Source organism: Myotis nattereri, assembly GCF_964212035.1.
Source record: "Myotis nattereri genome assembly, chromosome: X".
NCBI lineage: Eukaryota > Metazoa > Chordata > Mammalia > Chiroptera > Vespertilionidae > Myotis > Myotis nattereri.
Window position 1 is genome coordinate 119,387,611 of NC_138078.1, and position 15,116 is coordinate 119,402,726.

The 15,116-nt window shown below is 46.9% G+C and overlaps 1 protein-coding gene across 2 annotated transcripts; it reads left to right on the top strand.

The window, feature by feature from the left end:
* The first annotated feature begins 1,395 nt into the window (after positions 1–1,395).
* On the top strand, positions 1,396–12,439 carry RAB33A (RAB33A, member RAS oncogene family). 2 transcript variants are annotated; one of them, XM_081081832.1, is made up of 2 exons: positions 1,396–2,031; positions 11,853–12,439. In XM_081081832.1, exons 1-2 carry the CDS (start codon positions 1,774–1,776, stop codon positions 12,306–12,308), a joined length of 714 nt encoding a protein of 237 aa, XP_080937958.1. In that variant the 5' UTR covers positions 1,396–1,773; the 3' UTR covers positions 12,309–12,439. The 2 variants fall into 2 exon arrangements, with proteins under 2 accessions (XP_080937958.1, XP_080937959.1); XM_081081833.1 differs by having other exon boundaries at positions 1,766–2,048; positions 11,853–12,431.
* Positions 12,440–15,116: the final 2,677 nt, after the last annotated feature.

The window sequence follows — 15,116 nt, forward strand, 5'->3', positions numbered from 1 at the left end:
GACCTATCACTGATACATTGAATTGTTTTTTTTTCTTTTTTAAAAAATTGTTTTTCTCATATTGGGATGGATTTAGTCACGTTTGTCTCTTCTGCAGCTCAGCCTTACATGCAAATAAGATGGCAGCTCATGTGTGCTGCTGGAATCCCTGACCCTGATGGCATTAGCAAACAGCTCATATTGGTGCTATTGGCATATGTCAATATTATTCCTATGAAATATGTGGGAGGATGGATAAAGTCTTAAAAGCAAACATAAAAAGGGTACAATGTATTGTATGTAAATTATACCTCAGTAAAATTATTTCAAACAAATTCTGAACCTGAAGTCACTTTCAGGGGAGGGAGTACTCATCTTGACCAAGATGTGTGATGCTTAGTAAGCTTTGGGAAGCTGCCCCCTAATACCATAAGAAAGTTCTGTTCATTTATCATCTTCCAAGCATAATCTAGGCTTCTGGAAAATTAGACCCAACCACTTTCTTCTACATTCAGTTGTAAAGGGGTGAACCCTCGGTTTGCAGTTCCTTTTGACACTCCACCATTCTAGAAGGACATGATTGTATGGAGAGCTCGGGAATGCAAGACACTATGAGGTTTATGCCTTGTCCCAAGATCCCTCCACCTGGGCCTGAAATGGTTAGTCCTGGGAACAAAGTCCCCTTTTGCTGGAGCTGCCACCACTAGCTTCCCCCCTCCCTCACTCCCTGTTTGGCCCTCTCCCACGGCGGGCCTTCCCCATTGGCCAGTCAAACACAACCGACTGCAGCAGCCAATGGGAGTCGCTCTCCTGAACATTCAGAGGATGGGTGCTTGTGGTGTGATGAGGGGGAGGTTGGCGCCTGGCACGCGTCCCTCTACATCTGGCAAGTCTGTGACAGAAACAGTAACTCCCCCTACACACGCACACCAGGGTCCCCTGGCTCCCTCCTCTCAGCTGCACGGGCCTCCGCTACCCGAGGCTTGTCTTGGCAGCACCCTCCCAGGCTCCTCCTCGGGGCTCGCGAGTGCACCTGCTTCCTCAATAAGAGAGCATCCCTTTATCCCAAGGCTCGGGACGGGGCCAAGACCGCTCGGCTCAGCTGGCCGCTGCTCCGGAGGTGAAAGCGGTGTCTCCGCCCCGCCCAGTAGAGTAATGTTGCTGCAAGGCCAAAGTGCTCCAAGAGATGCCTTAGGGTGCAGCTTTGTCCTCCCCAGCTGCGCTCCTGGCCCGCTGACCCCCGCGTGCTTCAAGAGAGTGGGGGTGGGAAAGCCCGAGATCTATAAGCTAAATGGGGGCGAGGAGAAGGGAAGACCATCCCGTAGTGTAGTGGTGTGCGCGGCTCTCCCCACCCCCCTTTCCTCATAGGCGTCCTCCCTGCAGTATATCCTTGGGGACCGGGCAAGGGAGGATCCTAGCCTAAGGCGCGGCAGCAGCTAAGGGCGCGCTGTGGGTCTCAAGCCCGAGTCTGGTCTGAGGCACAGGCAGAAGGAGAAGGCTCGCGGCTTGCTGTCTCTCTTCCATGCCTCCCTTCCCTGCCTGGCTTTTGTATTGGTGCTTCGGAAATGTGGGGAGGGTGAGCTGGAGGAGAAGGAGGGGGACCTAGGTTGAGAGGCACCCCCTGCACGCGCGCGCGCACGGTGCCGGCGCACGCACACACGCGCGGACACACACTCACGGACACGCACACACACGCACAAAGCTCGCTCGCCTCGAGCGCACTAACGTGGCCGTTTTCTTTGTGTGGAGCCCTCGAGGGGGGTTGGGGCCCCAGTTTGGTCCCGTCCTGGGGAGATGGCGCAGCCCATCCTGGGCCATGGGAGCCTGCAACCTGCCTCCACCGCTGGTCTGGCATCCCTGGAGCTCGACTCGTCGCTGGACCAGTACGTGCAGATTCGCATCTTCAAAATCATCGTGATTGGGGACTCCAACGTGGGCAAGACCTGCTTGACCTTCCGCTTCTGCGGCGGAACCTTCCCGGACAAGACTGAAGCCACCATCGGCGTGGACTTCAGGGAGAAGACCGTGGAAATCGAGGGCGAGAAGATCAAGGTGATGCAGCCAGTCAGGTCCAGGAAGGGTGGGCTCTGGGAGGGGGCCTCGCCTGAGGCTTGGATCTAGTGGTTGTGAAGCCTCAGACGCGTGGCTGTGTTGCTGTTTGCTGAGCCCAAGACCCTTGGCACCTCCTCATCCCCCTTTTCCTCTCTCAGCCGCGGGGTTCCAACCTCACCCGTTTTGGGAGGCAGGCCAGAGTAGGTGCATTCATGCCCTCTGCCTCTACCTGACAGTTTCCGCCAGGAAAAGCATGTGTGATACCATCCTTACCCTGCTCCAGGAGCAGCGGCACCTGTGGGCAGAGGGAGGCAGGAGGGAGTCGGTCCTGGTGTGGGATGGATCCCAAAGCACTTTACATATCTTGAGGTCTCTTCTACCTCTTGGGGGCCAATAGGCTGCAAAACCCCACTCTGGTTAAGGCATTAGAGGGGAGGAAAGGATGGAAATCCATAGAAAATTACAGTTTATGGTTACTGTTGGGGCTGAAATGGAATAGGGGTGGAGTAGGATGGTTCTGGCACAAAGTCATGAACCCTTTTAAAGAAACGGAGACAGGGTCACCCACCAGCCCTTCATAATAGACAAAACTACTTCTTTTGGAACAGTCCTTCTCAAATGCTATCTTCTGTATTTGTCACTATTCGCCATTACTCATTGTGTCGGTATTGTCTTCAGCAGGCCTTTGTAAAAATGCAGAGCAACTTATCTGAGGGTCAACGGAAGTGTCTTGCTCCTCCCTTGTCAGTAGTTAATGAAGTAGGCTAAGTACAGATATTCTTGTCTAACCATTTGTACTCACTTTTGGTTCAGAAAAGGTGGAAACTCAATAGGACAGGAATAGTTCAATGCGCAGAGGCTAGTGGGAGGGAGGACATGACAAGGGCAGCTTCATGTGTCAGGGGAGTAGGAAGGGGGCAGGTCCATGGGTAGAAAAGTCGCTTTAAAAGACACTGTGCACTGAAGACCAACTCCACTAGACCCATAGCTGACCTTTTCTTGAGCTTATGGTCAGACCCCGTCAGGTAAAGGTAAAAAGCTCCCTCCTGCTGGTCAAAGAGCCCAAATGACCACAAGGCCCATCTTCAGAGTGATATGGAGAGAAGGGCTTAGCAACTGGGGAAAATGATGAAAAACATTGTAAACTCTGCAAGACTCTTGACTTCTTGGTTTTTACAATGAACGTGTTTTATTTTTTTAAATGTTTTTATTGGTTTTATGTGGGTTTTTAAAAATATATTTTATTGATTTTTTACAGAGAGGAAGGGATAGGGATAGAGAGTTAGAAACATTGATGAGAGAGAAACATCGATCAGCTGCCTCCTGCACACTCCCTACTGGGGATGTGCCCGCAACCAAGGTATATGCCCTTGATTGGAATCGAACCCAGGACCCTTGAGTCCGCAGGCCAACGCTCTATCCATTGAGCCAAACCGGTTAGGGCTACAATGAATGTGTTTTAAAATGGCTTCAGAAACTGGGCCAAGATGCTAGATGTTTCAGGAAGATGGACAGCTCAGTATTGATAAGGGAGAGCTCTCGAGAACTGAGTCCCAGGGTCAGGAATATAGGGCACTGTTTTGTAACAGTGATCATTTTCAGCCCTTGCATTTTTGGAGGAATTGCTACATTTCTTTTTCAAAGTCAAAGTAGGTATCTGTCTTTCTCCTTTCCCAGGGCTTTATGTTGATGGTTGCTTGTTTAGGACTTTCTCTGGGGTGTCTAGCTTCTTTAATGTAAAGTTGTAAGATTCTGGAATTTCTAAAGTATGCCTTAACAATCCAAAGTAGAAATATACTTATGGATGTGCTCTTAGACCCTTAAGACCCTTAAAATGTAATGCTACTGCCTGTTTAAAATCAAGTGTCACATTGAGCCAAGCAGCTCTCTGGGTTTAAGAAAGGGGAAAGAAGTCCACCTGAAATTTACATGGAGGAAAAAGGAAGTGTTTGGGAGTCTGGGGGAGAAGAGAGGAGGAAACCAGAAAGTGTAAAATGGGAGGTGAAAATGAGTGGAAGAGGGTCACCACCCAATGCCCTTGGGGAAATTTTTAAAAGTTTCCTTCCCTTACAACAGCCCAATACTTAGCCAAACTGGATTTTACAGTCTCTGCCAAAGATTCTGGACTTTTCCCAAGGGGCAGAGCCTGTGACAGTGTGAGTCACTAGAAACAGAGCTGAGCAGGACACCACGTGCAGAGAAGTGCTCAATACAGGCTTTTTAGGGGAAGATGATATTTCAAGAGGGCGAAACCTTGTGACACTTCTGAAGGAGCTCTCTGAGGGCAGATTCTGAAGGATCTCAGGGTGAGCTATGGGAGTGGGGAGATGCTGACCCTGCCTCATCTAAAGCTGCTGCAACCTCAGGGCCAAAGCCAGCAGGCGAAGACCAGCTTGTCTGTGGGAAGATGGCAGAGTGTGGCAGTGAGCACATGATCTCAAAGGAGATTTGGCCCCACACTCCGGCTGGCCTGGAGTTTCTCAAGAAACAAGTAACAAAACCACACTAGGAGGTGGCTGCCAAAGGCTTCTCCCTTTGGGGGAGAGAGAAAAGTCCTGTGTGCCAGGCTGAAGTGGCTCTAGACCACAGCCAGCAATAGAAGGCTGTCAGGCTATAAAATGCCACCTCTCAAAGGAGCCTGGGAAAGAGGGCTCAGTGAGCTCTTCTCAGTCCAAGAGTAGGGTGTGGCCTCTACTGGGCTGCTTCCCTGTGTCCCAGGGTAGCATATACCATCAATCCCTGTAGGGGGATGACTGATTCAGCACATTTGGGACAACTCTCTTAATTACCAGGGCCATCCCTGAGGCTTTGAAACCCAATCTGGTGTCTCCATTCAATGTGTCTTCACACCCTCCCCATCACAACATTTATAATCCAGTGTTTCCTAGTTAACATGAGCATCAAGAAAAGCCTCCAATGAGTAAATAATAATAATACTACTAATAATAAACTCCTGCTTTGTGAATAAACCAAGAGCCCAGACTGGATACTCTACATGCACTAACATATTTGATCTTCACAGCAGACCTATGAAATTAGGACTGTTATTATCATTCCTGTTTATAGATAAGGAGATCAAAGTTAGAGAGATTAAATAACTTGCTCAAAGGCATATGGATCTGAGCTTTAGTCTTTGACCTTTGAACCTAACCAAGCACTTCACCATCTCATTATCCTGCCTTCCCCGTGACAGGACCAGTATTGCAACCTAGATTCAGAGCCCATGCTCTCTACCACCTCACTCTACCCTCAGGGGCAATATCTGGCCTGGGGGAGTGTGCACAGGGGCAAGTGGCATCCAGCATAGCAGCCTGATAGTCTCTTCTAGGCCAGGGGACCAGGATTATAGTCCCAGGACCCAGAATCCTTCAAGGTGTCTCCTTTAACTGCACCCCAGACACTGAGCTGAGTACCTAGGTTTTACTTTTGTACCTTGACTGTCTCACTTAAGCCGTGAGAATCAGAGAATGTTCAGAGATGGAAGAGACCTTAGAGAACCAACATCTACATTTTACAGATAGGAAACTGAGGCTCAGAGAGGGAAAGTGACATGCCTAAGATCACACAGGGCCAGGCCTACAACTCAGGTCTCCTAGTTCCCTTCTGGTGATTTTTCAATATAAATGCCTGCTCTGGGCTTGTCCTGCTGTCCATGCAGCCTATGCAGTCACTTGTGACAGGGACACAGAGACACATCGTATGGGAAAGCTGACAGTCGTTCCTGACATCAACCTTGGTGGAGGCATGCCCCAACCTCCAAAGAAAGAGTGGAGTTTCTCATAATGATCATTATGGAACTGTCTCCTTTAGCTTTAGCTAAGTCATATTGAGCCTGTCTCGGACTAGAAGCACTGGAAAATGCCAAATAGGGGTGTGTGAGGGGTGGGATGAAGGAGGTATTAGAGGGGAGACTCAGAACTAATTTTGGAGCCATTCTTTGTAAATTCTCATGGGAGCACTTCCCCTTCCCCAGTTTGGTTCCTTACACCTAGCACCCCCTCAGCCCTAACCCTGCAGACCAGGCAAACTGCAGGTTAGCCATGGCTGTGGGCAGGCGCCAACCAGGACTGTGGGTATCTCTTTCTCTGCTGATCATTTGGAAAATCACCTTCCTGTGTAACATTACCGAGTGGACGAAGGCTGAGCTAAGTGTTCCCTCAGAAGCTGCCTGCAGTCAGAATGACATCATGTCTTCCTTAGGGCTTCTGAGCTTCCATCTTCTGCCAGTTAGCTTAATGTTTAATTACCCATCAGTGTGTGTTTCTCTGCCTTGTTTCCTCGCTTTCTGTGCATTAGTTCCTCTTTGTTTCTGTCCTTCTTTGCCAACCTCTGGGGCAGCCTTGTGTGTGTATCTTAGACGCAGATGGGACAGTCCAGCTAGTTAAAAAAATATTTGTTTTAAACTATTCCCATCATCCACTCAGGCACCGTCAGGAGGTTACAGATGTATTTTTCTCCACTTTTCTACATCTACTCTCCCCCGCTGGCCTCCAACAAAAGGACATTCATGCATCATCTATAGAAAGATGCCAGATATGTTCCCTAGGGAAAAGAAATATCTGTGTCAGCTATGAGCATGTGCAGGGAGTGGGGGACTTGCTGAAGCTTGCTTAGGCAGTGGTGGCCCCAGGAAAACGATGAAAAAGGCTAGATTTATCTTTGGTAACTCCCCAGGATGTGCCCCTCGACCCTCCTCCAACATCCCTGTTATATTGATTGGACCTACCCCCAGCCACCATAGCAGGTTGCTTGCATTCCTCTGTCCTCCCCTCCCCACTGACTGCCTGTGCCTTGGCTCTATCTCATCGACAAGAAGCCAAGCTTTCTGCGCTTTCCAGGATGAGAACCAATGGGTCCAAGGAGCAGCTACTAGGGCAGGGCTGATGGGCCTTCTGAGTCAATAGCAACAACTAAGATGTGCAGAGCACTTTATATTTTGCAAAAGCTCTTTTTTCTTGTGTTATTTCATTTGCTTAGTCATTTATTCAGTTAGTAAATGAAGGAGCTAGGAGCCAGGTCTCCCAATTCCAAAACTACTGCTGCATTTCAACAGTGCCCGGTCAATTACTTGTTGGGCCAGACTTGATGGTGGAGGTTTGGGGCCAGGGAGGAAGGAAGAATGTGTGTTAGGCACTGTGCCATGTACTTACAAGTAATGCTAATCCTCACAGCATCACTACAAGATTCCTATGGTTATCCTTAGTTTCCAGGGGAGGACACTGAAGATAGACTAAGTTACTTGCCTAAGGATACCTAACTAGTAGTATGTAATTGGGCTGAGATTTGCATCCAAGTTGGTTTAACTCCATTACTTCCCACTGACCCTTGGAGAGAAAAGAGGACTGGAGGAGCATGTATGTGGTTAAGGGGCAGTTGTCCCCCCAGGGTCAACATGTAGATACAGTGCCCACAGGAAATGAATGATGGATGAGAGGAGTGCCAGCTGCAAAAGAGGAAGAAGGTGACAGGGGTCTATAAGGATGTTGAGAAGAATAGGAACATCAAACTTCCAAACAAAAATGAGGTCATGTGTGTGCCCAGTGAGCCTGACTGCTGTGCTCTTCCTTTTGTGATGGCTTTTTTGATTTTCTGCTGTGAGAAGCCTGCTTCCTGGCTCACTTCTCACCACAACAGGTGCTCAAAGAGTTTGAAGTGGGATTTATAAAGAGCTAGAATGAGAGCAATGCCTCCAGTTTAAATTCTGAGCCTCCAAATAAAAGCTTCAAGGCTCCCCGTAACATTGGAAAGGCAGAGTTGGCCTCCAGCAGAGAGGGCCCTCCCTGTAGTTCCGGCAGCTCGAGTGGTGTACACAATTTTGAAGCCAAAGAAAAGCCAAACAACCAACCTACTCAGCCCCAAACACCTCACACACTCCCACCCCTGTTCTTGCTAGTGGCAGGTATTTTTAGAGTCCTGAGCTCATGGTGGTAAAGCATCTGCCACATGCCTGAGGGCTGCTAGGGATTCAGCCTTATTCAGAGGCAAGAGTTAGAGATCAGGATATTCTTGTGCTATACCTGTTCTCTTCCCACTGACCTCCATTCCTCCCCTGGCCTGCTCTCTCTTTCGTCCTGCTCAGAGGACCAGAGCAGTGGAAGAAATGGAAATCTTTTCTGGCTCTGCATGCCAAAGCAAATCAGTCTTCAAGGACTTATGTTTTTCGCATAACCAAAGTTGAATGTTGTCTCTGAAATTGCCTTGGCAGATACCTAGGATGCCAGACTGCTGGTAGTTTTGGTAGCTCAGGCCAAAACTGCTTGTTGATAATGATGACAGTTTCGACGACAACCATATTGATAATTGATTGGATGCAGAAAAAGACAGCTTACAGTTTAGCTGAAGAGATGCCAAGAGCAATGATGAAACATCTAGAGAACAAATAAATATATTCTGAATGGTGTGGCATGGACTCAAAGGGTGCTAGAAATGCCTAGGAAAAGACAATTTAAGAGAAGGTGGAGAAGGTTTTAGGAAAAAGGTGGGGGCATGAACCAAGCCTAGAAGAATGAGCAAGATCTAGGTAGGATAATGAGGGGGCTACCGATTATGTAGGGAAGGATGAACTAGCAGGACCAAAGGTACAGAGGAAATGAACCAGGTGTAGCTGAGTAGTTTGAAACGAGGTTGGGTGAAGTAAAATTACGGCAGACAAAACTTTCCATTTGATGCCACATGCAGAAGAAGGCTAACATAATTTCTTAATGAGATGGATGACATGCTGAAAAAGCAGGGATTTAGGAAGGCTAGTTTGAAAGCAGTATGAGGAAGCACTGGAGTAGAGACATCTAGAATCCAAAAAACTTCACTGTAGTCCAGAAGTGAGGAGAAGAGGGTCTGTCCTAGGGAAATGAAAATCAAAAAACAAGAGCGAGTGAATCTTCCCTGGTCGGTGTTGCTCAGTGGTTAGAGTGTCAGCTGGCACAACACAGAGTCAAGGGTTGGATTCCAGGTCAAGGGCATGTACCTGGGTTGCATGTTCACTCCTTGTCCCCTGTTGGTCACGTGTGGGAGGTAACCAATTGATGTGTCTCTCTCACCTCTCTCTCTCTCTCTCTCTCTCTCTCTCTCTCTCTCTCTCTCTCTCTTTCTCTCTCTCTCTCTCTCCTCCCTCCCTTCCACTCTGTGCAAAGCAATGGGGAAAATATCCTCAGGTGAGGATTAACAACACCAAAAAAAGAATGGGTGAATCTGAAGGTTATGCCAAAGGCATATATATGGTGGCCATGTCCACAGAGGGAATGAAGGGGAGCCTAGACAATGAAAATTGATGTTCAGAATGATGACTCTGGGGCCCTGTTAAGATCTTCACTGAGCAAGGAGATTCAATTATATTTACTAGATTACATTGACTGACCAATAACTCCAAATAAAGGCTATACTTCGTTTTAAGAACCACAGTAGTCAATTAGTGACCATAATCACATTTTCTTTGATAACTGAGAATTGCATAAGGCTTAGGGACCATCATTCTGCATATGAATTTCTCTTGTCCAAGATTTTGTATGTATAAAGAGAAGTAGATTGAGCAGAATGTGTGTCGACTCCAGAGTGTCCCTTGGAAGTTGTGTCCTGGTATATGTTACTTATATCAGCATTTTTCCTTCATAATTTGGCCTTTATCCAAAAAGGTGAGATACAGAAGAAAAATCCAGTGAGCTAAATTATCATTTACATAACAAAGAAGTGAACAAAATAAACTGAGCTAAAAGCTGAAATTTAAACACTAACTTTGTTTTCTTTAAAAAGTCATAAAAACACACACAACAAAACCCAAAACAAAGTGATGAATACTTACAGTAAAAAAATTGGAAAAATACAACAAAAAAGAACTAAATAAATATTGCCTATAGTCCCATTGCCCTTAAACAATCATTAATGTTCTGTTGTATATACTTCCAGTCTTTCCTATGCATATGACTATGCTTAATTTTTTTAAAAAATTAGGACCATAGCATATGAAAATTTTCATATCCTGCTTTCATTTATATTTTGTGCACACTTCCTCCACCATTTATTCTTTGAAAACATTTTTTTAGGTGAAAACATTTTAATGGCTGCATAATAACCCTCTGTATAGTTATATAAACTTTAGCTATTCCTCTCCTACTGAGCATTTAGGATGTTACCTGTTTGTTTTTTTAAAAAATATTTTTATTGATTTCTGAGAGAGAGAGAGAGAGAGAGAGAGAGAGATAAAAACATCAATGATGAGAGAGAATCATTGATAAGCTGCCTCCTGCACACCCCGCACTGGGAACTGAGCCTGCAACCTGGGCATGTGCCCTGACCAAGAATCAAACTGGGACCTCTTGGTTCATAGATCAACACTCAACCAGTGAGCCATGCCATCTGGGCCTGTTTTTTATTTATTTATTATTATTATTTTTTAATCCTCACCCGAGGATATTTTTTCCATTGATTTTTAGACAGAGTGGAAGGAAGGGAGGAAGGGATGTGAGAGACACATCGATTGGTTGCCTCCTGCACACGCCCTGGCCAGGACCCAGGCTTGAACTCGTAACCCTTCAGTCTGATGCTCTAACCACTGAGAACCAGCCAGGGCTGTTTCCTGTTTTTTAAAAAGTATAAATAACATGGTGATTAAGACTTTTGTACAAAATTTTGACCACATATCTGCTATTTCTTTTGTATATCTGGTAGATGATTGGAAGTGAGATTATAGGTTCAAAGAGTTTTTAACATTTTTAAGGTTCTTGATAACATTGCCAAATTGCCCTCAGAAAAGTTGATTCATGTACATCCCAGTTTTTGAACTAAAAACCATAAGGTTTTTCAACTCAAGATTTTCAACTAAAAATCTTAAGAAAAACTTTATAAATCCTGAAAGAAACTTCTCTCTATACTTTTATCCTATCTAATAATAGACAAACATGGTAATTGACTGTACCTTCGCTACACCTCCCATTGGCTAATCAGCGTGATATGCAAATTAACTGCCAACAAAGATGGCGGCTAATTTGCATACTGCAGGCAGGGCGGGTCAGCGCCATCCCACCTGCCCTGCCACCATCTGGGCCTGCTATTTGCCACCCAGGGCAGTAGGGCGGGACAGCGCATCTGCCTGCCCTGCCACCATCTGGGCCTGCTATCTGTGACCCGGGGTGGCGGGCATCCCGTGTGCAACCTGACCCCGGGCGGCGGGGCGGTACAGCATGGCTCCTCTGTCACCCCAGCTTCCTCGTCACAGCTCCCTTGGGGGCCTAAGCCTTTAGTTGGACATCCTCCGAGGGCTCCCTGGTTGCCAGAAGGATGTCTGACCGCAAACTTAGGCCTGATCCCCTGGGAAGTGGGCCTAAGTCGACAGGTGGACATCCCCCAAGGGGCCCTGGACTGCAAATGGGCGCAGGCTGGGCTGAGGGACCCCCCCCCCCCGAGTGCACAAATTTTTGTGCATCAGGTCTCTAGTATATATATAAAAGGCTAATATGCAAAGGGAGTTTGACTGGGAGACTGGGAGTTCAGTTGCTTGTTATGATGTGTGTTGACCACCAGGGGGCGGCACAGAACATGGTGGGACACTGAGGGAACGAGGGAAGGAGGAAGCAGGGAGGCGGGGAGGTGGGGAGGAGGGGAACCTGATCGGCCCTGATTGCAGGCCAGGCCTAGGGACCCTTCCCATGCATGAATTTCATGCACTGGGCCTCTAGTACTTTTATAAATCCATTCTGCCAATCTGTCAAAGAACTACTTCCTGTGTCAGGGCTTGTCACCTCAGCTTTATAATGTCACAGAACCACGTTTTCTCCTGTCTATTCATGTTTCCTTTCCTGACTGCAAGCATGGGTTTTTGTATCTTTCAGGTTCAAGTGTGGGACACAGCAGGTCAGGAACGCTTCCGCAAAAGCATGGTCGAGCATTACTACCGCAATGTGCATGCAGTGGTCTTTGTCTATGACGTCACCAAGATGACATCCTTCACCAACCTCAAAATGTGGATCCAAGAATGCAATGGGCATGCTGTGCCCCCGCTAGTACCAAAAGTGCTTGTGGGCAACAAGTGTGACTTGAGGGAACAGATCCAGGTGCCCTCCAACTTAGCCCTGAAATTTGCCGATGCCCACAACATGCTCTTGTTTGAGACATCGGCCAAGGACCCCAAAGAGAGCCAGAACGTAGAGTCAATTTTCATGTGCCTGGCTTGCCGATTGAAGGCGCAGAAATCCCTGCTCTATCGTGATGCTGAGAGGCAGCAGGGGAAGGTGCAGAAACTGGAGTTCCCACAGGAGGCTAACAGCAAAACTTCCTGTCCCTGTTGAAACCAAATGATGTAAATACAAGATCAGTCATCACTAGAGTTTTTTCTTTCCCTTTTTTTCCGTGTCTGCATAACGCTGACACCTGCTTGTTTCCATACAAATTGATATTAAAATAAAATTTGTATAGATTATCACATGCCTTCATGTCTTGTTTTCCTCTGAGAAGACATTTCTGATTGTGATGAGTAGAAGAGGCAGCTTGCCCCACTGGAATAGTATGCCTGTGCCAAGGCATACTCCCTATCAGCCTTCTATGCCACTTGAAGATCTCATCGTCTGACTCACTTCTTCAGAACTAATTTATTGTCTCACTCAGTGTCATCAGTGGACAGAAACACCCAGAGGGCGTGGTATACAGCCCAGATATGGTTTCTTGAGTGCCAGTGCAGACAGCAGGATATATAAGACTTGAAAGATGTTTACTCACAAGTATTTCCTAGATTCCCTAGAGGAGGCTGCTCTCTCCTTATTTCCCAAAGTTTAAAAATAAAAAAAGTATAGGCAACCATCTGCTTCCAAAGTAATTAGGGCCTTTTTCCCATGTTCTAAGCAGTCTCTGACACCGGAAGTGTTTTTGTCCCCCTTTCATAGAGAGGACAGAGCTCAAGCTAACAAATATCTATTATGCCCCCAGATCTTTGCTGCGTGCTATGGAGCAAACATAACAAGAGGAAGATTCATCCTCTATGTTCAAAGACACTTTGAATCTAGTTGCAGGAACATTGTACATACTGAAACTACTTGGGAACGAAAATTAGGCAACTATATCACTAAGTGCATGGTTGTGTTATGGGAATTGAGAGCTATGTACTCAACATTAGGGGGGCCACTGGAAAAAAATCATACTTATTTTCTATGTTGAATAAAGTTGAACATTTGGATTGGAAAAGAGGTGAGGAATGGGCGAAAGTCGGGAAGCAGTAATGACCTTGGGGGTTGGACAGGAGGACAACTAGGAGTGTGGCTCACTGACTGCTGAGCAATCTTAGTGGGAGAGCCCAGCGTGGGGAGGCCTGCACCTCAAGCCGGATAGGATAGTTTGTTGCCTTTTAAGCCAAGGGGGTGTGTGGCTTTCGGTGACTCCAGTAGGAGACCTGGAGGAATTTTTTATATGGCTGGTCCTAGGTATGTGAAAGTCCCTTGTCCAATTGTTAAACTACCTAAAAAGGCATTTCTACAATAGCCCCAAGTAGATATCTTTACTTGGGGGGATGCCCCGTAAGATTTCTCTGTTGTCAGAAGCTTGTGGAGAGAGAATCTTAGGCAGCTCCTTAGCACGTTTCTCTGGTAGGTGAATACAAGTCTGCCCCCTGCCCCTTGCCAACAAAGAGTAGTACTTCCCAGATGCACTTCCCACCCAAACAGCCTGTTTTGTCCTTCCAGATTGTCCCTGCAACCCTCTTTCTCCTATACTGGCTAACCCCCCACCCCACTTCCATCTCTACCCAGCTTCAGTCTCAGCCTAGCCCCCAGGCTGGTTCTCATTACTTGTGCCTGGATCCCAGTCTTTGGGGTCTTCTTAGTATCTCAGTGAGTGCTGTTTTCTTCCTAGTTGTTCCCTCAATGACCAGCCCCTGAATCTCACCCAAGGGGCTGGGGCTGTCTGTTGGTGAACTGCCTGCTGAAACCCCCATAGCTATACTTCTCCCCACGGAATACACTAGGGACTTGTCTCAGAATTTAGATGCTGACTCCTTGCCCAAGACATGAACTCCTGTTGTCATGTTATTTGGCCTTTATGACCTGACTGCAGAACTAGGCCACCTCTCAGTGGCTGAATATATACTTGTCCATTCTAATGGGTACATTTCAGTCTGGGTTCTGGCCTGTCTTGGACAGGGTGCCTTTGTGCTGTGACAAGGTCAAGATGACAACATTCCAAGTCCTCTAACCAGGATTGCCACTTCGAGACCTGAATTGCCTCTGACACCTTTCAGCAAACATACACTGGGCACATACTATGTGCCACTGTACTAAGCCCTAGGGGTACTTAGGTCAACAAAATAAAGTCCTGCTTGCATCAAGGAGACAGACACTAAATCAGAAATGAGATACAAAATGAGATAATTTGAGAGGGTAATAAGGACTCTAAGGGCCATAATGGTAATTAAATAGAGAATGAAGGAGGTGGGGGAGGGCTACATATTAACTAGAGTGGTCACAAAAAGCATCTCTGAAGAGATAACATTTAAACTGAGGCCGGAATGAAGAAAAGCAACCAACTGTGAAGGCAGGGAGAAGAGAACCTCAAGGAAAGGAAACAGTAGATGCCAAGGTCCTGAGGCAGGAGTGAGGTTGGTGCATTTGAGGAACAGAAAGAAAACTAGGGTGGCTGAGCAAGAAAGGGAAAGAATGTGGAAGATTAGGCAAAGAAGTAGGTAATGCCAGGTTGGGGTTTTATTTAAATGCAGTGGGAAGCCAGTGCAAGGTTTTAGTATCATCTGGACTCAGTAACTTTGGGAAAGATTCAGTAGGCTTGCTGACCTGCAAGAGGGGAACGCTTCTACTTTTCATAGCATCTCTGAGAGAAATAGATACCCCTTCTGGGTGTCTCCTGCATGTGGGCCGCAGGGCTGCAACTTCTAAGCTGGCTGTTCCCCACCTTAAAAAATAGTCTCTGAAAACTCCCAGATTTTTACCTTCAGTCCTGCCAAGCTTCTGGTAGTTTTGCTGTGAAATAGCAGGCACCCACCAATCCTACCTGCCTCTATTCTCTGTGCCTCATCTGCTTGAACCTGTCCTTTCCTGCAGTATGACATTATTCTTTCTCAGGTGCCTGGGGACAGCCAAGAAGTCCCGGGACTCCCC